Here is a 22,209-nt window from a genome sequence, read left to right on the forward strand (position 1 = left end):
TCATGTTTAAATCTGGACAACACATTAATTAATGTTTCTGACAATCGGTAACAAATCAATATTGATCAATGAGTCCTGCTATTTAGCCCGGTAAATAAAAACTTATTATTTTACTTTGTCTATGTGGCTATCTATGTGTCAAATATAATGGGACCTATTTTAAAATATAAAGTAATTAACCATCTAGAAAGTTGTCTAAGTCAACAACAATGGCATCAAATTAACAAAATGGAAGAATAAATTGAACATAACCTAAAGTAATCTGGTTGCTATAAGCCTGCTTGGTTTGTAACCATAAAAACAGTATTCTGTTTAAAAATAACTGTACAAATAACTCTGTTTGGTTCAGTTTTTTAAAAACTATTTTTTAAAAACTCAGTTATAAAAATATCTATTTTTTAGAAAAATATTAAAGATTATTATTTGAAAATATTTTTTTATTTTCTTAATTTTTAAAAATTATTTTTAGAGTTAAGACCTATAAAACTCAATTACAATTTCATATTGTATTTAATATCTCTACAACATATCAAGTATAGCTTCTAACAATTGGTATCATTACAACATTGATACTGTACATTAAATCACCGTCTATGAATACAAGGATTCGAACAACATTCCTCCAAGAAAAATCCCAAACATATTACCAACTAAGCTATTATAGACTTGTGAAATAACATAATTTTTAAATAAATATATCTTTTTTGAGCTCGGGCTGGGCTTCGGGCTTTGTATATAATATCAACCCAAGCCCAGCCCGAATTTAGTTCGGGTTCAGAATATCTAGCCCAAGCCCAGCCCGAATTTAGTTCGGACTTAGAATATCTAGCTCAAGCCCAAACCTAAAATAAAAAAACACTGCCCAAGCCCTGAAAATTTTGAGCTAAGCTTGGATAAATTCGGTTTGGCCCAGTCTGGCCCTAATTTAAAATTCTTTTATATGTACAAACAAAAAAGTAAACACCTACACCATATCCACTAAACAACGTGCTGCCTGTCAGTGGAACCTTATTTAGTAAAATAATAAGTGAGAATAGCAATGGCATTAGTCTAACTGCTTGAAAATTACCTCAGTTAGGATTTACGAGTGCAACTAGCGCAGACTCAGCTTGAAATTTATGTGCATTTAAGATACAAATTAAGATTCGGTTCAAACGTAAATTAAAAAGTAACAATCATACTCATTTTGAGCCAAAATCAAGTTATTGTGTCAAAAAACTCATAATTCAATTCGAACTAGTCCTAAATTATAAAACTTGACAAATTCAATTTATGAACCCAGCATATTTAATATGTATTATATATGTATATATATTTGTGTTGGTTGGATGTGTTTAGTTATTTAATTTTTTTAAATAGTTAGGATTATTTTACGTAGTATTTATTTTATAGCAACTCGAATTCTAATTTGGAATAAAAACAACTCCAAATTCAATCCGAGTTTTAAAAAAAAAAAAAAAATTCAAAAACAAAATAAATTTAAATTGAATTAGATTAAGGTTAAAGATTTGGTACATCAAGTTTGAGTCTCCAATCCGCGGGGTTGCACCAGTTGGTTGGTAGTGGGGTTCAGAGTCGGATCAACTGACGGAGGACGAGCGCCATCTTTGCAGACTTTTGCCGTTAACTTTTCGATTTTCACAATTAACCGCTATAAAAATCGAACGATCCAAGATCAACATAGTACAGAGTAATAAGTGAATCTTCCGTTAGGATTTTGCCACGTGCCAAACTATCACTGCGGGACTCACATTTTTCTTTTCCCCACCGACTATAAAGAGCACCAGATTTTTATCCTCCTTTCCAGTCTCTCTGCGTTTCGGCCACGTCCGACGACTCCTTCCCTTTCCCCCTCTCTCTCAAGAATAGGAACAGAGCGTCTCAAGAGTAGGAACAGAGCGCCCATGGTCTCGAAATCAAGCGACTCTGCATCTAAACTCAGAGTCAGTTTCTCTCTCTTTCTCTGGATCTATGAGTTCTTTATGCTACTACTGAATTGGTTAACCAACCATTCATCACTGTTGGAATCGAAGAAATTTCGATTATTTTTTAATGGAATCATCCTAGGTTTACTATCTCTGTCATAATACAACATATGGTTGAAAGACTAAACATTCTTTGCATTGGATCAAAGATTTTCAGCTACAGACTGAAAATTATTAGAATTCGACAGTCCATCGTTTTGTCAACTGTTTGGGCGGGGAAAAATAGAAATTTATCTTTAAATCTATAATTCACCTCAACTAAGAACCCGTTATGACTGAGTGGGAGAGAGGTTTGTTTTCTTGACTAAAAAATATTTTTTTATCGTTAGCGATAAAAATGAAACCTTAAATCCCATTCCTCCCCACATATAATCACCAATGAAACAGAGGTTGATTGATAAATTATTTGACCATCGTATGTATTCCTTCTTTTATTTATTTATTTTCGTGATTCGTTTGAAATGAATTTCTTAATTCTTTATTAAGTACCTCATCGGACATTGCAGAAATAACCCTTTATCTTGTAATTCCAGTTCAAGGAAATTGATACACTTTATTTCTTTTCTTTTCTTTTTCACACATGCTATCACCAATATAACATTTCTTCAAAGAAAATTGTCTGACCCTGAAGTATATGTTTTTTCCCTAATTTCGATGATTGTTTTGAAGTGAATACATTTTCCACTTGAGATGCATGGGTTTTTTTTATTATTATTATTTGTCATTGTATTGACATAAGTCATATGGAGAACAGGCGAGTGATGCTTTTGGAACCTTAACTTGTAAGATGCATCAGCTGATAAAGCAGATTCAAGCAGACAGAGTTGTTTCAGTTAGAGTAAGTTCCTTACATCTTTTATTATTATTATTATTATTAAATTTCTTTTTTTTTTTTTTAGTTCTGCCATTATAAGTCCAATATATTGAATTTTCATACTGCTCCTGTCTTGTACTTCAAAGCGGACATGAAAACGTAATTTATTACTTTATGAGAAGGCCAAAGGGGTTGCACTTATTGTTTGTTAAAAACACATTTTTTATGATTTCGGTTCACTAACATAATTGTGTGATTTGGCCAATATACTTCTAAATTGATCCACAAAATCCATGCAAGTACTATAGCAAGTGTGTGATTAATTTACAAATCAGCTACTCTTTTCATAAAATTGCAATAAACCATTGTTTCCTTGGCAGATTTTTGTCTAGCATTTTGCAGGTTTGATTTGATACATCCAGCTTACTAGTGATACACATGCCTTCAAGAATTTAGTAAAGAAATTAAAGATTATATGGGTAGTAACTTGAATGTGGCTTTTAAGTTTTAATGCATAAGTTAACATTTGTTTTGCTCCATAACAATGAAAAATATATACTGCAGTAAATATATACTAATGGGGTTATTTTCTTTGAAATCACAGATTTCCTTATATATATATATATATAGGTTTTTTATTTGGAATGCCCATTGAAAAGAGGAGAAGCATTTATTGTATTCCTGATTCTAGTATGTTTGCACCTTGTGCTTATTTGTTTCACAGGAGAAACTTAAGGAGAACGGGAGGAAGCTAGAAGGTCGTGTTTCTCAGCTTTTGTTGGCGGTTACATCAAGAAATTGTGTATCAGGTACGGAGAACAATGGTTCAGGTAAAATGCTTTCTTCAAGAGTTGAAAATCCTCTCTGCAAGTTTAGTGGAATTGCTCAAGGATCAGCATCTGGTGATAAAGACTATATTAACATTCAAGAAGTTGTATTCTCACCAAGTGCCAAGCTTCCATATATGGAGAAGATACCTCCTTACACGACTTGGATTTTTTTGGATAGGTATGAAAAGAATTCAGTTCTCTTCCTCTATGACCGTAGTTCAACTCAATTGGTGATATATACCTATATCTTTAAAGACTTTTTTCTTATATTTTGTTTTATATTATTATTGACTTCATAGACGAAAAAGAATTTACAGATTACAGCAGTTTCCACATGATGCATGGACATGAATTTAGAAGAATAATGTATTTTTGACGCAATTAAGTTATGCTACCTTCTGAGATAAGGTTGATATAAAATACATTTATTTTGTAGTGGCTAAATTTTGTACCCTCAACAATATGGCATTGCTGGACAAACTTGGTGACTCTTTGATTTAAAAATTGATTCCCACCATAGGAAAAATGTGCAAAATGCCCGACTGACATTTACATTTTGAAAAAAGGTTGATTTGGCTTGTTCTGGATACAAAATGGTTATGCCTTGAAGCATAGCAAGTCAAGGTCGGAGGCACCGTTGCCCTAAGTCACGCAAAGCGGGAGTAGGAGTGGGAGTGAGAAGTTGAATATTACATTCTAAAATTTGTGGAGAGCAAGAGCAGTCCTAGAGCGTGTGTATATATATTTTCTCACATATTTTATGTTCATAATTATATATAATTTTTATTTCAATTTTCTTTAATTATTTTGCAAATGTTGAGATGGATGTGCTATAAAGACTAGAAAGGATAGAATTAGAAATGATCACATTCGGGAGATGGTTAGAGAGTAGCACAAGTTGGAGATAAAATGAGAGAATCAATTAAGATGGTTTGGGTCATATGCAAAGAACACCTGTAACTACGCCAGTTAGGAAGAGTGATGTAGTCCACATTGAGGGTAATACTAGGGGGAGGGGAAGTTCAAAGTTAACGTAGGTAGAGTTAATAAATAAGGATAAGATAGCATATGATTTGACCGAGGATTCATGTAGCTGACCCCAAAGTAGTTAGGAAAAGGCTGCTTCTTGTTATATTGGTTAAATGTACTCAAGTATTGCAGAGGTTAAATAAGCTGATTGGCATCAACTATACACAAACATTGAGTAGTTCAGTGGCAGATGCACTGATCTTATATGTGGTCCCCAGTCATTGGTTAGAATAAGAATTAGGTTGGGATCAGCAAATCAGTTCATGAATTATCAACTCTTGACTCGTCAATCTGCGAGTTGAACTACTTGGAGGCTCAAATTTTTTGCAAAATCCTAAAAAAAAAAAAAAAAAAAAAAACATGGTCTCTATGAATGGTGAGCTTCAAAATACTGAAAAAATTTAATATGTTGCTCCCCCCAAACCATAAAGAATATCAATTTGAGTCCTTTTAGGACTTTTGTATTTGAAAGTTCACATTTCAAAGGAAATGTCAAAAATTTCAAATATAACCCCTATCTATCGGTGTTTCTGCTACATGTATTAGCACCGGTTGAGTCAGATGATCCCCTGTGGTATGACATTGGATAGCAATATGGAATACATCTCATGTCCATAGGCTATAAGGCATCCACCCCCTTATCACTTTGTTGATATGGTGTTGTGTCAACATGTCCACCCACCCAGTGGTATGACAAGAAACAATGCACGTTTGCAGCAAGTGCTCGTTGATGGGAATGCATAGTGCCAGTAGCAAAGACTGGATAATCAAAGCCAAGGGCGCTGTGGAAGGAAGGAGCTTTAAGTCTGGTTATTTTAATCGCTATACTTTGAGAAAAAGATTAAGAGGTTAGGGGAGAGCATGTGCCTCCATGTTCTTTTGTTTCATTTTTGGATTACTTGATTTTTCTTTTTTGTGGTTTTTCTGCATGATCCCCAGAAATGAGAACAGTGAGACAATTGCCCAGTGACACCAACTAAGAAGGCCCAATGAGCATGCTCTATCCATGATTTGATGCACATTCAAAGTGGGAGGACAGTCCTTCAAATTTGATCTCTTTGCCAAATAACTCGTCTAACATTTGGCTGTATATAATGACAAATTGGATCATTCTCGTATGTTAATAGGGTTTTTTAATGGATTAATGTAAATTAAATAGTTTCAGCTGTAACCCACTTATGTATGCCTTCCTAAAAAAATGTTACCTTTGTTTTTTCTTTAATTATTTTTCACTTTAGCATTATATTGTTTATGTCTTCTTAATTTTTGCTTGAGTTGGAAGCATGCACTTCATATGGATGGTAAGCTTAGAATAAATATCCAGATATAAGTTATCGTCTCTTGTTCCAATGAAGATTTTATTTTTGCTTTGTTTTCTCAAATTTTCTTTTTGCAGCACAGAAATCAGAGAATGGCTGAAGACCAGTCAGTGGTTGGGAGAAGACGTATTTACTATGATCCTCATGGCAGTGAAGCACTGATCTGTAGTGACAGCGAGGAAGAGACTGTGGAACCAGAGGAAGATAAACGTGAATTTTCAGAGGGGGAAGATTATATTTTATGGTAAATTTAAAGATGATGCTTTTACTTATTTGTTGGGAAAAATATAAAACAGATTTTGTGTCTTGGCTGTTACCAAAAAGATTTTGGTGCTTGATATATAAAAAGTGGATTTCCATGTGTTTTTAACATGTGCATTATTGTAATCTTTCAATTTCCATACTTTCCCTGGTGCTCTTAACACTAATTTCCAGCTTGCTTTGGAGAAATTAAAGTAATACGAGTCCAGATTTGATGATACTTATTTTCATAAAGGTCAATGGTACATTTTTTAAGAAAATTTAAAGGTGTAACTATATGTTGTTCCTTCTTAAAGAAGGCCTGATGCCAAATGAGTGTAGGAAAAGTACAACAGTACAATTTATAAAATAAAGGATAGATACATAATTGTAGCAATTATAGAGGAGTTAAATTAATGTGTCATACAATGAAATTATTATAAAAGGTGATAGAATAAAGATTAAGGAATAAATCTACAGTATCTGATAACCAATTTGGTATTAGGCCAAGGAGATCATTGCTTCCATTTTTTATTTCAGATTAACAATGGAAGCTATTGTCTTAATAAGACAATTAGTTGAAGAGTGTAGAAGTAATAAAATGGTTTATATAGACTTAGATAAAGCATATGATAGGGTCCCAAGAGATATAATTTGGTGGGTCTTACAAAGAAACAAATTTCCGTACAGATGATAAAGCTTATCTTGGATATGTATATGAACACAAAAATTAGAGTTCATTGTATATTTGGTGAGACTAATGAATTTTCTATAAATGTAGGATTGCACCAAGGATCAGTAGTATGTATATATTTATCTGCAATACCTTTAGATGAAATAACAAGACACTTTTAAGGAGACATTTCATTGTGCATGTTGTTTGCCGACAACTACTTCTAAAGAAATTTGGCAATAAAATTAGAAATGCATTACAATCAAATGGATTGAAAATTAATAGAACCAAGACAAAATATATGGAATTTAAGTTTAATAAAGATTCGGATGTTAATAATGTAATGATCACATTTCAAAACCAAAGAATTGTCCAAAATATCCACTTTGATATTTAGGATCAATAATACAAAAGAATGGAGAGATAAATAGTAAGTAGTGATATAACTAGCAGAATTGTATAAGGGTGGACAAAACGGAGGCAGGCTAGTGGCGTTCTATGCGATTTAAAAAGAAAAAATTATTTAAAAGGAAAATTCTACAAAACAGTTTTTAGACCAACTATTTTATATGGCACAAGTGTTGGGCTTAAAAAAATTAAGGATAAAACATTCATTAATGAGGATGTTAAGATGGATGGTCACTGTGACAAGCGATAAGGGTTACTAATGAAAGTGTGAGGGAAGAATTGGGAGTGATGCCCAAGGGCGACCAAAATTGAATGGAATGAAGTTATTAAAAATGAGGGCGAGCCTTGGTGCAATGGTAGATTGCTCCATTGTGTCTGGAGGTCACAGGTTTAAAACAAGGAAATAGTCTTTCCGCATCTCAAGAAAAGGCTACGTACATCTGACCCTCCCCAGAACTTGCAACAGCGGGAGCCTCGTGCTTTGGGTTCCCCCCCTCCCTCTTTAAGTTATTAAAAATGATTTTAATAGTTAAATATAATAGGTGAGCTTGTAATAAAAAAGAATGGAAAAAGATAATTCATGTGTGGGTTTAAAGGCAAGAATGATGATGACAATGATATGTTGTTCCTTGAAAATTGAAATAACAAGGTTTAGTACATACATTAAATATGTATATTCTAGAGGAGGCAAATGTTCTAGTTTTATTATATGACTTGAAAATTGTGTTATGTATGGTGTTCATAAATATAGTTTGTACGATAAACCATTAAACCAAGCCGCTCGATCTTGGCTCATGACCAGCTCAGTTGGAGGCTCACTCAAGACTGACTTGTGAGATAAGGGAGTGAAGCTTTATCACATTCAAACTCATCAATTTATTGAGCTCCACTTAAACTTGTTTTGATAAGCTAATAAGTATCTTTAAACTATCAGGTAACAGCTTGGGATTAGATATGCTTTGTTAGAGGCTCACTCAGGATTGGCTTGCAAGATAAACAAGCCAATCTTGATCACATTTTATTGAGCTCCACTAAAACTTGTCTTGATAAGCTAAACTACCATGTAATGAAGTACTGGAGCTTGGAATTAGATATGCTTGGTTAGAGGCTTGCTTAGGATTTGCTTGCAAGATAAACAAGCCAACATTTTGGAGCTTGTTTTAAGTGAAGTTTGAGCAACCTGCTACTTGGGTCGACCTTAATTGTTTACAGTCCTAAAAAAATAAGTAAATATAAGAACATTATTCATGGAATTTTTGTGCAGAATTCTGTTCTTATCAATATTACATTAGCTAGAGAAGTGCATAGTTGAAATTGATTGGAAAAGATGAAGCCTTTGGTTGAGGGAATGATTCGAGTAAAAGAAATCGAACGACGACTGTTGCAAGGCTAAGCAGTTGTAATAATGATATAATTTTTCTTATGGATCTCAAAAAATTTACTTTCCCAGAGTGTGATTATGCCTGCACTTTCTTTTCTTTTCTTTTTTATCCAATCCAATATTTCCCAAAATGCTGTGTCTTCTCTATCTGAAAAATATGTATCTGGATGGAAAATCTTAACTAGTTTTTTTTTTTTTAAAAAAATAAAAAATAAAAAATGAAGAAATTGTTAAAGCATTCTACTACCCATTCCATGAATTTTACAGGACAGCGTTACAAGAGCATGGGCTAGGTGAGGAAGTACTCAATATTGTGAGCCAATTTGTTGGAGTTACACCTTCAGAAGTCCAGGTACTCTATATTAACAAATAGAAGATAGTTATTTTCTCTGGGACGATACTCAGTTTAAGCATTTCTTTATTTGAAATTCCATCATGCATGTTTTACTTCTTTTGTGTTGCAAGTATCATACCTATTCCTGGAGATTTACTTCTCTTTTGAGATATGCAGGAGCGCTACAACATTCTCAAGAAAAAGAATCCGGAGAAACTTGACCAAAACCTTAAAGGTTCTGGAGAGATTGGGTCAGAGAGGAGCATATTTCTGGAGAAAAGCCTTAGTGCTGCCTTAGATTCTTTTGATAATCTGTTTTGTCGTCGTTGTTTGGTACTTGATCAACTGTTATTGGCCTTAATACTATGTTTAAAAGTGTATATATGAATTGTCTCAATGGAAATATGCTTATCTGCCTTAATCATTTTTGCAGGTCTTTGACTGTCGTCTGCATGGCTGTTCTCAAAGTCTAATTAATCCTGTGAGTAAGTCCATTTCAGTTCTTTCAAACTAGAACTGGAGTTTGTTCCCTTTGTTGATTTTTGAAGACACTTTGTTTAACAGAGCGAAAAGCAGTCCTATTCTTCTGAATCCGAAGAGGATGGGAAACCTTGCAGTGATCAATGTTATCTTCGGGTATGGCTTTCCTTTGTATGCTAAGATCCACAACTATAGAGTTCTAATTTATCTGGATTTTTCTTTTCCATATGTATTCAAACTTCCAGGAGTAAGAGGAAAAAATTAAGAAAGGAGACTTTTATGTGCAATCCTTGAACACTTTATTTCGGGACCGAATGAGTTTTCTTGGTCCACTTATATTTTAATCTCCTTGTGTAAACTCTGAACCTTTGTCAGTGAATCTGCTGCGTATTGTGCCCTTGCTGGGATTACCTATTTTGAATGATATGTGGACGCTGCAGTGATTTCAGACTTATAAGGGAGTTTAATGTAGTATTAAGTGAAATTGGTTTTCTAAAATCATATTTTTACAATCTTGAAAAGTCTCTTTTTCATCTAAACCATAATGATGGATAGTTGTTTGCAATTCTAACTCAAACAAAGTCCCAATCTCAAGTCTTTAGGGCTTGTCTTTATTTGCCACGACGCCATAAGATCACAAACTTCCGGGAAATGCGTTTATAAAAGATTAACTAAATGCTGTTTGCCAGTTGTCTTCAGAACACTGTAATACATTACATTTCTTTGCTTTGGGCACAGGACTGGCTATGTTTTGTGATGAGCAATCATACTGTCTGACACAGAACTTGCAAAGAATTGCTTGTGATACTAAAATATACTGGAAAATGTTTTTTTTTATTAATATAAGGGAGATTATCTATCAGAAATAGTAACTTGCAAGTTACTGTTGTAATGTAATGTTTATTGATTTTTCTGTTGTCATCGCCCTCTTCTTCATTACTACCACCACAACCACTGTCACCACTCTCCACATAATTTTTTTTGGCTAACTTGGCTTTCTGCCAATTTTAATGGCAAATTTCACTTCAATTGTTTTCAGTTAAGAGGTGCTAGAGACTTGCAAGAAGGTTCTACTATTAGTGCCTTGTGTAGGATTGAATGTAAAACTTCAGAAGAGGAGAATGGGACTTTGGTGTCCCCTAATGCTAAACAGCCAGTTGATAATTTCAAAGAAGTGTCTTTTGACGGATGCATTGCTAAAGGTTGATGCTTTTACTTCATAATCTCTTTGTGGTTCAAAAGTTTTCTGCAGAATCTATAAATTTGATATGTTTTGTCATTTCAGTACCCCATTCAGAAAGTACCGGAAAGCACAGGGTTCCAAAACGAACAAATACTGTGCCAGAAGACTCAACACTGGTTTCTGATGACATCCAGTGTTCTTCCAGTAAGAAACAGAAGAAATTATCAGATTTGAATTCACTTAGTCAGGCTAGTCAAGGCATTATAGCTTTGGATAGTGATTCTAGTCCCAAAAGCAGGGAATTGGAATTCGAGCCCAATAAAAATGAACCTGATATGAGCACCAAAGATGCAATAAATATATTGACTGAAAATGCTTCAGACAAGTTTAGTTGTCCTCTTAGTGTTTCCAAGGACGAGATTGAGGACAATATCAGAGATGCAGCAAAAGGCATTAGCCACATTGCTGAAGTTCCTGTTCTCAAACGGTCATCTAATTCCATTGAAGGACAAGTAAAGGGGGTCTTAGGAAGTTGTGAGTGGAAACCTCTTGAGAAAGATCTATATCTGAAGGGCATAGAGATATTTGGGAGAAACAGGTACAAAGATGTCAGTTATGATCCTTTCCTTAGATTAATTTCTTTGAATATGTTACTGATAATATGGAACAGGGTCATAATCATTTATTACATGTTTAAGCATCTGCGTTATGAGCAAGAAATTGTTGATGAACAAGGTGCCTAGGTGCACCTTATTATTACATGTTTTATGTTGTGACTTCTTTTCGTGTCAAGATTAAATCAGTGTCTCTCTTGTTACCACGGTTACCATTGAAATGTCTGTTTATGTCTTCAATTATTCAAGCATTGTATTCCTATAAGTTTTTGGTGACAAATAAACTTTAGAATATAACATGATGGAGAATGATGGATAATTTAGATAGCACCTTATCACTAACCTTTACAGCATTAAATGGTGAGCATTACATATCATTCACTAAATAATGCATTACATATACGTTGTGTCCCATCTTATACTATTCTTTGTCTGATTATATGTGATGCTGTTTTTGTTCGTTTGAGCAGGAAGTGCTTTTTAGGATTTCTAAGTTAAAAAGATGCCACGTCTCTTAACATGGTGCTGTTAAGAATTTCTTATCTATTTTCTTCACATAGAACAGGAATAAGAGAGGGGGAGATGGAGGGAGGGAGGGAGGTTTGTGTATAAAATTTTTTGGTTGTAGCAGATAAGGGATAGTGACTTTTGAAATTTTCATTTATGACAAGCTCTGTAATCTTGAAAGTTTTTTAGAACAAAATTGATACAATTTACCAAGGCGTTGTAGCCTATTGGTATCTCCTCTACCTCCTAAAGTGGATGGTGAGGTGAGGGTTCAAGTTCCCATAGGGGCAATGGGTGCGTGAGTTTCTTGCCAAGGAAAAAAGAAAAAATTGATCCGATTTTTATGTTCCGCACAGAGAAACTTCTAAACTTAGTTATGTATACTGCATTTCCGTTTTTTAATCTCAATATGTATATGCTGCAGAAGTTTTTAAATAGTATGTTACTGCTGTTGAAAATATTGATTTTTACAAGTGTGAACTATAAAAAAGAAAAAGAAAAATAATACTAATAAAATCTAATATAATTCATAACCAAATATTCTGCACTGTGGATTTAGTTTTATTTGCAGTTTAAAGATTTTTTCGAATATTTGTACATTAAATATTATGTCATTGCTTATTACACTGAGCTTAATGTTCGTCTCATGCTTTGCAGTTGCCTCATAGCCAGGAACTTACTTTCTGGCTTAAAGACTTGCATAGAGGTATCACGTTACATGCTTGATTATGAAGCATCGATGCCTCATGGATCTATTGTTATACCAAGTTCATTTTCAGAAGACAGTGGGAAAGCTGATTCAGATTATGTGGTTTGTGTTACTTTCTCTGTGTATGTTTTACAATTTTTGACAGGCAAGTGGGTGAGGAGCTGTTCTACTTTAGGTGATAATGTGAAACCAGCAATAGAGTTTTCCTTGTAAGCTAGTTGACATCTCTTTTTCATATCTGATAAAAAAAAAGGGGAGGGGAGGGGGTCTACTGATTTAGCGGGGGGAGAAAAAGTTAGGGGTACTGTGTGAGAGGTTGAATAATTCTCAATCTTGTATTTTTATATATGTATATAGCTTAATGTTTGTTGTGTTGAGCAAGAATATTATGTACTAACAATTAATTATCTTTTTACTTGTTGAAGCACAACTACACAAAAAGGATTTGCAAAATTGCAAGTAAACCTGTGAGGGTTCAGCCACACAGAATTTCGTGTTTATCCTTCTTTTTAAATCTTTTTTAGGGGTTGTCATCTTTCTCATAGAAAGATTGGACTAACTGTAAAGGTAGTCTATGTCCTTCAATGGACTGTAGTGCTAGGGTAAATTCGGTGTAGCTCCATTGGTGGGATAGCAAATCTTGGTGAACAAGTGTATGCACCTTGTAAAGAGTTAAGTCTATACATCTTTTAGGAAGTTATTATTTTGCTTCAATATCTAAAAAGTAGAATGAAACAAGCTGACATGATATTTGCAGGTTACCACTTGATATTCAAAACAATAATGTAAATGTTTGTAAATCTGTTGTTTTTTTATAGTAGCTACGTCTACGATTGAGCATATGTATGCAGAGCAGATCAATTTGATGTCATTGTTCGGTTGTGTTAGGAGCGAGAAATACCCGCAAGATCACGGTTACTTCGTAGAAGGGGCAGAACACGGAAGCTAAAATATTCTTGGAAGTCTGCTGGCCATCCAGCAATCTGGAAAAGAATTGCAGATGGGAAAAACCAGTCTTGTAAGCAATATATTCCATGCGGATGTCAGTCTATGTGTGGAAAGCAATGCCCTTGTCTACATAATGGAACATGCTGTGAAAAATATTGTGGGTATGTTGTTATATTTTATTTAGGTGAGTGCTCGAAGTTTATAAATTGCGTTGTGGAGAATTTTTAAGATTTTCATGGTAATCTTGATCAAAGATCTGATAATTGGCATGTGAAATATATGCCTTAAAAGTGCTGATAATAGACTTCCTACAGCCATCTCAAGTATTTGGGATAAGGTTTAATTGATTTAAAATTTGAAACAATTGTGTGCTAATAAAAAATGTCATTGGTTGCAGTTAATTTAAGAAATTAGGTGAGTGCATTAATTGTTTGATATTTCCCTTTATGGCAAATGGAAATTTTATTAGTTGCATTTCAATGACGCAGAACAGAAATAAAGTTTGACTCGTCTAAATATCTATTGAATTTCAGGTGCTCCAAAAGCTGCAAAAACCGATTCAGGGGATGCCACTGTGCAAAGAGTCAATGCAGAAGTCGACAATGCCCATGCTTTGCTGCTGGACGAGAATGTGACCCAGATGTTTGCCGGAATTGCTGGGTTAGGTATTATGTCTCCATATGCATATATTAAATACCAGTATATGCTTATTGTTAGCAAATTGGATAACCCTCATTTTTCTGTTAGGAGTATTTGAGGGCAATGACCTCTCTATTGTTCCGACATTTTTGGGTAAAATTTAATAGTTGTTCTATGGATCAAATTAAGTTAAATCACTTTTATCAAGGACCTGTAGAATGTTTTATTATCTTACAGTGGCTATTTTGAGCACATTTTTAGAAGAACTCCTGATGGACCTTTTTGATTCATGCATTCTGTTAGTTGTATCTTTGGTCTTGCCTTGTTTATGAAAGAACTTCCTTGTTTAGTGGCCGTCATTTATTAAGTTTTGACAAGGAACCATTTATCTCTAATGTTTATGCACTGCGCTGTTTTTGTTGAGAAATGTAATGTGTGTGTTTTTATTGAGGCTTTGAAAATAAATTCTGAGATAGTAGTAATAGAAATTGATCATTAAAAAAACATGCACTTTCGTCCTGATGCTGCTTCACCTGTTCCGTACAAGTGCTAAATTGCTAATGTTTTTGCATCAATTCATGGATAATTATAATTGAGATAGGTGGTGATATAACTAGTAGAATTGGAATATGTTGGGCTAATTGGAGACAAGCTAGTGGAATTTTATATGATAAAAGAGTAACAAATAAATTATTAGGAAAATTTTATCAAACAATTATTAGGCCAACTATATTATATGGTTTAGAGTGTTGGGTCTTAGGAAAGGAAACATGAACAATGAATTCATGAAAAGGAAATGAGGATGTTAAAGTGGATGATAGGGGTGGGTGGAAGAAACAAGGTTACTAATTAAAAATTACTTGAAATTAGGAGTGGCGCCTATTAAGAGAAAATAACATGGGATTAATCATTAGAAATGTTTTTTAAGAGTAAAATATTATAGGAGAGATTGCTTATAATAAAAAAGAATGGAAATGATCAACCCTGTTCATATGGAATTAAGGCAAGGATGATGATGATGATGATGAATAATTATAGTTAAATAGACATGAAGAGGTCTTGTGATTACAATTGACTGCCTAATCACTAATGTTCGATAAATTATTATTCTAATAATTGATAATATTTTTAGCAGCCAATTTGGAGCCAAGGTGGATAATTAATAAGTCTTCTGCTTAATTAATGAATTTTAAATGAGATTATGTTATTAATTATTAGAATATAATTACTCACACGTGTATATTACAAAATTATTGATATAAAAACCTATGTTATGTCTTAGCCAATGAAATTCTTCGACCCGCCAAATTTGTTAGTTCAAATGCCTATTTTGTAATCCTTAAGAATCGGCCAAAGGACATTAAGAGGTTCTTATGCCATTTGGTACACGTAATATTTATATCCCTTAAAAAAGTTTAAGTATCACAATAAGAGGTAGAAAGAGGTTTTCTTTCTGTGTGAAATATTGTATACTGGTAAAGAAATTTTGGTTTAGTAAAAAGTTTGATATTGAAGAATTCTACCAATTAATAAATTTTGCTTAGCTCACAATTATCAAGCATTAGAGAGGTTGGCTGTATTTAATTTTTAGACATATTGTTTTTAACTATTTGAGGGAAAGATGGTGAGTTAGAATTTTGGAGACATACTATAGGAGTAAAAGGTTTTAAGCTAAACGGTGCTAATATTTTTATATGAGGAATGTGGGATTTTATTCTAATAATGTAGAAGTTGTTAAAATTGATGAACTAAGAGTGAGGAGAAAGGAAGGAGGGGGAGGTGGATTAGGGGATGTTACTAGGGGTCACAGACAAAAATTGGATGGCATGGACTGGTCTTTAAGCTAAACGGTGCTAATATTTTATATGAGGAATGTGGTATTTTATTCTAATAATGTAGAAGTAGTTAAAATTGATGAACCAAGAGTGAGTAGAAAGGAAGGAGGCGGAGAAGGTGGATTAGGGGATGTTGCTAGGGGTTACATACAAAAATTGGATGGCATGGACTGATCTTGAGTTTTATGTGTGAAGCATTACAGTAAAAAACCTAAATGAAAATTTGTAAGACAATATTATGACGTCCTTGCTTTAGTCTACTGACGACATACCACAGCAAAGCATCATGGTTTTATGGGTTTTTTTGAGGTCCAGCTCTTGGAAGAGTCCTGGTGGTCTATAAGATACTTTAGTTTTCCTTTTTTTTTAATTTTTTCTTTTTTGCCAGCATGCTACTGTCCAATCCATATACCAGACTTCTTTCCAATTTTAGCTCCAATCCAGGACCAAATACGTTGATTCATTGTATCTAGTTGTCACATTTGGGGATGCGCTTTTCATTTCTTCTCATTGTAGAATCCTGCCATATATGGGAGTTTTTTTATATACTTCTATACTTTGTGCAGTTGTGGGGACGGTTCATTTGGTGAGCCACCCAGACAAGGAGATGGTCAATGTGGAAACATGAGACTTCTTCTAAGGCAACAACAAAGGGTGAGTGATACAGGAGTTAAAATTATCAAGTTAGCACTATATGTATGATTCTCAAGAAATATGTTTGTTTTACACCCTTTTTCCTTACTTTCAGATCCTCTTGGCAAAATCTGATGTTGCTGGATGGGGAGCCTTTTTAAAGGTAGGAAGACAAGGTATCCTTTAGTTTCTCTACAGTTACTTGTTCCTTCTTCTTAGAAACTCTTTTTATATGATTTCAGAACCCTGTCAACAAAAATGATTATCTTGGAGAGTATACCGGTGAATTGATCTCACATCGAGAAGCAGATAAGCGTGGGAAAATTTATGATCGTGCAAATTCGTCATTCCTTTTTGACTTGAACGATCAGGCAAGCGATATTTATTGTTCAAAATTTTCATAATTCTGAAATTATGCCTTGTATTTGAAACCAGATCTTTTTTGGGATTTTCTCATCTTCAGCAATAGGCTTGGCACTCAATTTTCTCTATTTATTACTTTTATTTTGAACTTGAGCACCAATTGGCGATCAAGTGAGAAAAACGTTTAAGATGATTTGTCATGTGCAAAGAATATTACTAAGTCTACCAGTTAGTAAGAGTGACATGGTCCCTGCATTGAGCGTAATGCTAGGGGAAGGGGAATACCGACGTCAACTTGTGCAGAGCTAGTAAGGCAAGATATGATGCTAACATGTGGTTGATTAAGAGTATGACCTTGAATAGAGCGGAATGGAAAAATAGAATTAGGGATGTAAATGATTCGAGCTGTTAACGAATAGCTCAACCTCGATTCGTGTTCGTTTGTTTTATAAACGAACTAAGCTCGAACAAAATTCTTAGAATCGTTTATTAAAGGAGCTAGGGTCAAACACCTCTCTTCTCGACTCATTTGTTCATGAATAGGCTCGTTTTGACCTCAAGAAATATATATTCTTTTTTCAATCCATGTGATATTATATTAGCCCACATACAAGAAAACCACTTAAGTATATAACCATCGTTCATATACTTGTAAATCCCAGTCCAACACAATCCATTACATGACCTTTTAAAAAAGTAAAATCCAAGCCCATTATCATTTCTATGGACCCAAGCCCATCTACCATTTAAATAACAACCCTAATCTCTTCTTCTTCTTTTTCATTCTTTTCACGATGAAGAGAACCCTATGCCACAGCCAACAGCCATAGCTACCCAACGGTGGTAAGCTCCAACTGGCCAAGGATCAAGAAGGTTCTCTCTCCCTCTTTTGTCCTAATAATATAGACCTTCCGAAAAAAAAAAAAAAAAAAAAAGAAAAAAAAGAAGATATTAGATGTAGAATTTTGATTTCTTTTTTATTGAGTGAAAGATGTTGAAAATGGTGGAGATCGGAAATCTACTGGAGTTCAGTGGTTATTTTTTCCACACTTAAATGATCAAGTACCTCTGTGTGTTTGTGTTTGTGTTTGTGTGTTACATAAGGGTGACAATTTGTGTTTCTGTTTCTTGTTATATGGGTTGACACGAACACGACACAATTATTATTAAACAGATATCATGACACGCCCATATAACATGTTTAATAAATGGGTCAAGACGGCCCAACAAGACAAGTTTAATAAAAATTTCTTACTAAGAGTCTAACACGACATATTTAGTTTAATGGGTCGTTTTTAACACGAACATGACTTGTTTAGTTAAATGGGTCTAATCGGATAGTTAACGGGTGACTAGTCAAATACGAAGACGACAAGTTTAATTAGCATGTCAATTTGGATCGACATGATTATGACTTGGACACAATTAAGCCAAACCTAAACCCACTTATCTTCTTTTTTTATATATGTAAGATTTGTAATATAAAGCGTTCAAACGGGGAATGCGGCCCATATATCATGTTCGAGTCATGTTAGCTCTTCGTGTCAGGTATTTCCACCCTTATACATATAGGAACACAAATTGTGTTGCCACCCTTATATGTGTGTGTGTGTGTGAACAAAGATTGCATGGATTGATCTATATACCAATAGGCGCAAACAAGCTCACCAAGCCAAGCTTGATCTTGGCTAAGCCATGCTCCATTAGCCGAACTTGAACACCTATCTAGATATGTTGAGCCGAGCCCGATCACCTATCTAAATATGCACCTTGAACTTAGCACTTCCTTGTTTCATGCATCCTACTTTCCTGGCAATTCGTTCCTAACTTTTTATTACGGATAATCTATCTAAGACAGGAAAGCAGAGCTGGACCGCCTTTAATCAAGAGACTGGTTATGCTTTTGTATCTCTTGGCCTTTCAGTGTTCACCATAGGATGGATAATAGATCCAAGCTCTTGGCCTTCAGTATTCACCATAGGATGGATAATAAATCCAAGATATAGGAAATGGGTCACTAAAGTATCTCTTGGCCATAAATATTTATTACGCAACCATGTCAACCTCTAGTTAACTAGAATTATGTTCTGTATGTAGTCTCATGGGGTTGTTGCTTGGTGCTATAAAAATTTGGCCTGAGTGAGTCACATTCTGTAAATAGTTAGTCGAAATTCAGGTTTGAATCCAATTTATTACTCTTGTGATCCTGCATTAGCTTGTCCATCACAATGGTCTTAATCTAGTAAATGTTGTCAGTTTTTCTTAACTCAATTTTTAAATCCTAAAGTATCTCTTAAACCAAATTAGTTTCTCCTTTTGTTCTCTTAGATATTATTTTATTAACGTTTTTTTTTTTTTTTATAAGTTCTTTTATTAACCTTTTAAATTAATTTCTATCATCATTGCCTTTATCCCATATGAATGGGATCGGCCGCTTGAATTTTCTTATTTCTTATTTCTTTCTTTCTTTTTTTCCCCTATTACATGTCATGTCTCCTATTAGGTTAGGACAGCCTCTTTATCTGAATTAATTACTATTATTATTTAGTATTATTTGTTGAAAAGTAAAACCGAGATGAATGATTGACAAGACAAAAAGTATTAGATTAGAATTGATTTCATTCATAAGTAGCTAGGAGCAGCTTCAATTTAGGATCAGTCGGTGCATATGCAACGAGTCAGTCGTCGTGCGGCAGTGCAAGGAAATGATTTTTTGATTCAGACATGGGTTGCGTGTAGTTCTTCAAACGACAAGCAAAAGGGAAACATGGTTTAGTTATAGTTATTCAATTAGTTTTCACTGGTAACAATATATTAATCATATATTAAAAAGCTTAACATACATCCTGTTCTCAAACCAATAATAAAATAACATATTTATATGTAAAATTGGAAGTCTTGTAATAAATAATAATTTTATGCCCCTGCTGACACTTTAAAAATGCTGTCATCCTTGCACAGAATGCTCATCTTTTATGTTGGTAATGTAACATAATATAGGCAACCCACAACCATCCCTGCTACAACCCGTTACCTATTGCATAGCCATGAACCTTTCGGAGGTGATACCTGGTTACTCTATGTATAGTAGACACGTACAATGCATAGGAAATTATTAGCTGTAAGTTGATAAAAGTTTCCATTTTAAATAGAAGGACAATAAAGCAAAATAAAAGAAAATCAAGAGGCGACAATGCAAAGCAGATCCAAAGCACATTAATTAATGGTTGATCTATGTATAGTAGACCCATCCAATGCATATGAAATTATTAGCTATATGTTGTAAAAAGTTCCCATCTTAAATAGAAGAAAAATAAAGCAAAATCTAAAAGCGACAATGCAAAGCACAGATCATCATCACCGTCATCATCTTTGTCTTTTTCCCATATGAATGAGGTCGGTCACATGAATTCTTTCTCTCCATTCCTTTCTATTGCCCGCTATATCACCTACTATGTTTAACGTCTTAAAGTCATTTCTAATAACTTCATCCGACGTTATTGTTGGTCTCCAATTAATTAATGGATGCCAGTGGATCTGATTGGTGATTATGGTATGAATCATTCTTTGTTTCTTCCTATTCAGTTTTCAGGTGAAGGCATCATTATCTGTGTATCACCCCCTGATTCCTACCTTTTCTTTTCTTTTTCTTCTATCTATTAGATAAATGCTCACACACACGCCCCACAAATGCCCACTATGGAGATCTGTTTATGTTTGCTCTATATGGGCCAGTGGTCCTACCTGTTTCTGTTATATATATTTCTTCTTTTAAACTGATAATATTGCATAGCTAATATCAGATGAACTTTCCAAACCGGGGAAGGAAAGAGGAAAGGAAATTGTAGCTTCATATTCTGGTACTATAATATCAGAACTCTGAAAACATCTCTTTCATTGCAGTATGTCCTTGATGCTTACCGGAAAGGAGACAAACTGAAATTTGCAAACCACTCATCAAACCCCAACTGTTATGCAAAGGTGTGTGTTTTTTAGGTTTGAAGTTGAATAAGTTGTCTTGTGATTGAGCAAATATGATGATTGTTACAGGTAATGCTGGTGGCCGGAGATCATCGAGTTGGCATTTTTGCCAAGGAGCATATTGAAGCTAGTGAGGAACTCTTCTATGATTATCGTTATGGACCTGATCAAGCACCTGCATGGGCTCGAAAACCTGAGGGTTCCAAGGGAGATGATTTGTCAATCTCTCAAGGTCGAGCAAAAAAACACCAATCTCATTAAAGAACCATCTCTGCTGTCTTCAATGTATATAGTTGTTTGCACGTTTGCCTGTTAATTCCAGATGTTTATCTGTTAGGACCTATTGACGGTTATTTTTCTCGTTAGCCAACCCATACAAAGTGCATCATAAAGGTATGTATACGAGCGTGCATAGCTTAAAATATTGTTGAGGTCAAACCAAAAAAATTGTTTGGCAATAATAGGCTAGAAAATTGTCTAGCAACTCTCGATAATATACACGAGAAATAAGTGTGATGCTGCTGGAGGGGCATACATCACAATTATATTGTTAATGACGGAAATTTTTTTGTAATACTATTACATTGTTTGCTATTATTTATTAAAGTGTTGTAATGAGATATAAGCTACAATGCTTAACGGCGTAAGACTTCAAGGGCAATATAACAGCATGCATATCATAGCTATCTTGTGATTTAAGCATGGAGCATATTACAAGATAGCTTGGAATAAGGATTTTCTGTTTGCAGAAGGAAACTGCTCTGCTCGTCCATTGTGAAAGCATATGGGGGCGGAGTTAGTAACGGGTGGACGCTTGTTCATTTACTCAAAAGCTCGAGTTGTTGGGTAGTGTTGTATATTCACTAATTTATGCCCAATCACTTTCCCATCCGGATCCCGTTGCGGTCGGACCACCCTGCCTACTCGAGGTGGCTCACCTGGACGCCTTTCGGGCCGGCACTTGGTGTGGCACCAGATTAAGAACTAGGTCTTACTCTGATACCAACGGAAATGGATGGGCACTTGCCCATTTACTCAAAAGTTCAAGCTGTTGGGTAGTGTTGCTTACCCTCCATTTATATCCAATCACTTTTTCATCCTGATCCGATGTGAGACAAATAGTCTCTTAGGCGTTTGGTGTGATGGAATGAAATGAGACAAGAATGGAATGCAAGTGGGAATGGAATGGGAATGATGTAGGAATGGAATGATCATTCTCATTCCACTATTTGGATACAAACAGAGAATGAAATAACCATTCTAATTTTTTTTTTTCCTTCTTTAGTCAATTCCTCCATTTCCTT

At 34.5% G+C, this 22,209-nt stretch overlaps 1 protein-coding gene across 3 annotated transcripts; it reads left to right on the top strand.

Moving 5' to 3' along the window:
• The first annotated feature begins 1,797 nt into the window (after positions 1-1,797).
• Positions 1,798-21,552, top strand: LOC132268766 (histone-lysine N-methyltransferase EZA1). Of its 3 annotated transcripts, XM_059769600.1 has the most exons (18): positions 1,798-1,943; positions 2,740-2,823; positions 3,524-3,807; positions 6,060-6,221; positions 8,947-9,031; positions 9,191-9,346; positions 9,447-9,494; positions 9,578-9,649; positions 10,533-10,695; positions 10,779-11,274; positions 12,455-12,608; positions 13,395-13,615; positions 13,988-14,119; positions 16,495-16,582; positions 16,677-16,724; positions 16,804-16,932; positions 20,828-20,905; positions 20,975-21,552. In XM_059769600.1, the coding sequence occupies exons 1-18, from the start codon at positions 1,905-1,907 to the stop codon at positions 21,164-21,166; spliced, it is 2,631 nt and encodes an 876-aa protein (XP_059625583.1). In that variant the 5' UTR covers positions 1,798-1,904; the 3' UTR covers positions 21,167-21,552. The 3 variants fall into 3 exon arrangements, 2 of the variants coding, with proteins under 2 accessions (XP_059625583.1, XP_059625584.1); XR_009469361.1 differs by lacking the exons at positions 20,828-20,905; positions 20,975-21,552 and having other exon boundaries at positions 13,395-13,638; positions 16,804-16,894; XM_059769601.1 differs by lacking the exons at positions 1,798-1,943; positions 2,740-2,823 and having other exon boundaries at positions 3,669-3,807; positions 6,055-6,221.
• The last annotated feature ends 657 nt before the right edge of the window (positions 21,553-22,209 follow it).

The sequence above is a fragment of the Cornus florida genome, unplaced genomic scaffold (genome assembly GCF_030987335.1).
Source record: "Cornus florida cultivar Cherokee Brave unplaced genomic scaffold, ASM3098733v1 CherokeeBrave_3.0.0_Hap2_Chr08, whole genome shotgun sequence".
Lineage (NCBI taxonomy): Eukaryota > Viridiplantae > Streptophyta > Magnoliopsida > Cornales > Cornaceae > Cornus > Cornus florida.

What these genes read in the sequence shown, in the direction of transcription:
- LOC132268766 (XM_059769600.1), top strand. Translation starts at nt 1,905, where the DNA reads ATGGTCTCGAAATCAAGCGACTCTGCATCTAAACTCAGA. An exon ending in GAGATATTTGGGAGAAACAG is followed by an intron (nt 11,275 to 12,454) that starts GTACAAAGATGT and finishes CATGCTTTGCAG; the next exon opens with TTGCCTCATAGCCAGGAACT. An exon ending in GATGGGGAGCCTTTTTAAAG is followed by an intron (nt 16,725 to 16,803) that starts GTAGGAAGACAA and finishes ATATGATTTCAG; the next exon opens with AACCCTGTCAACAAAAATGA.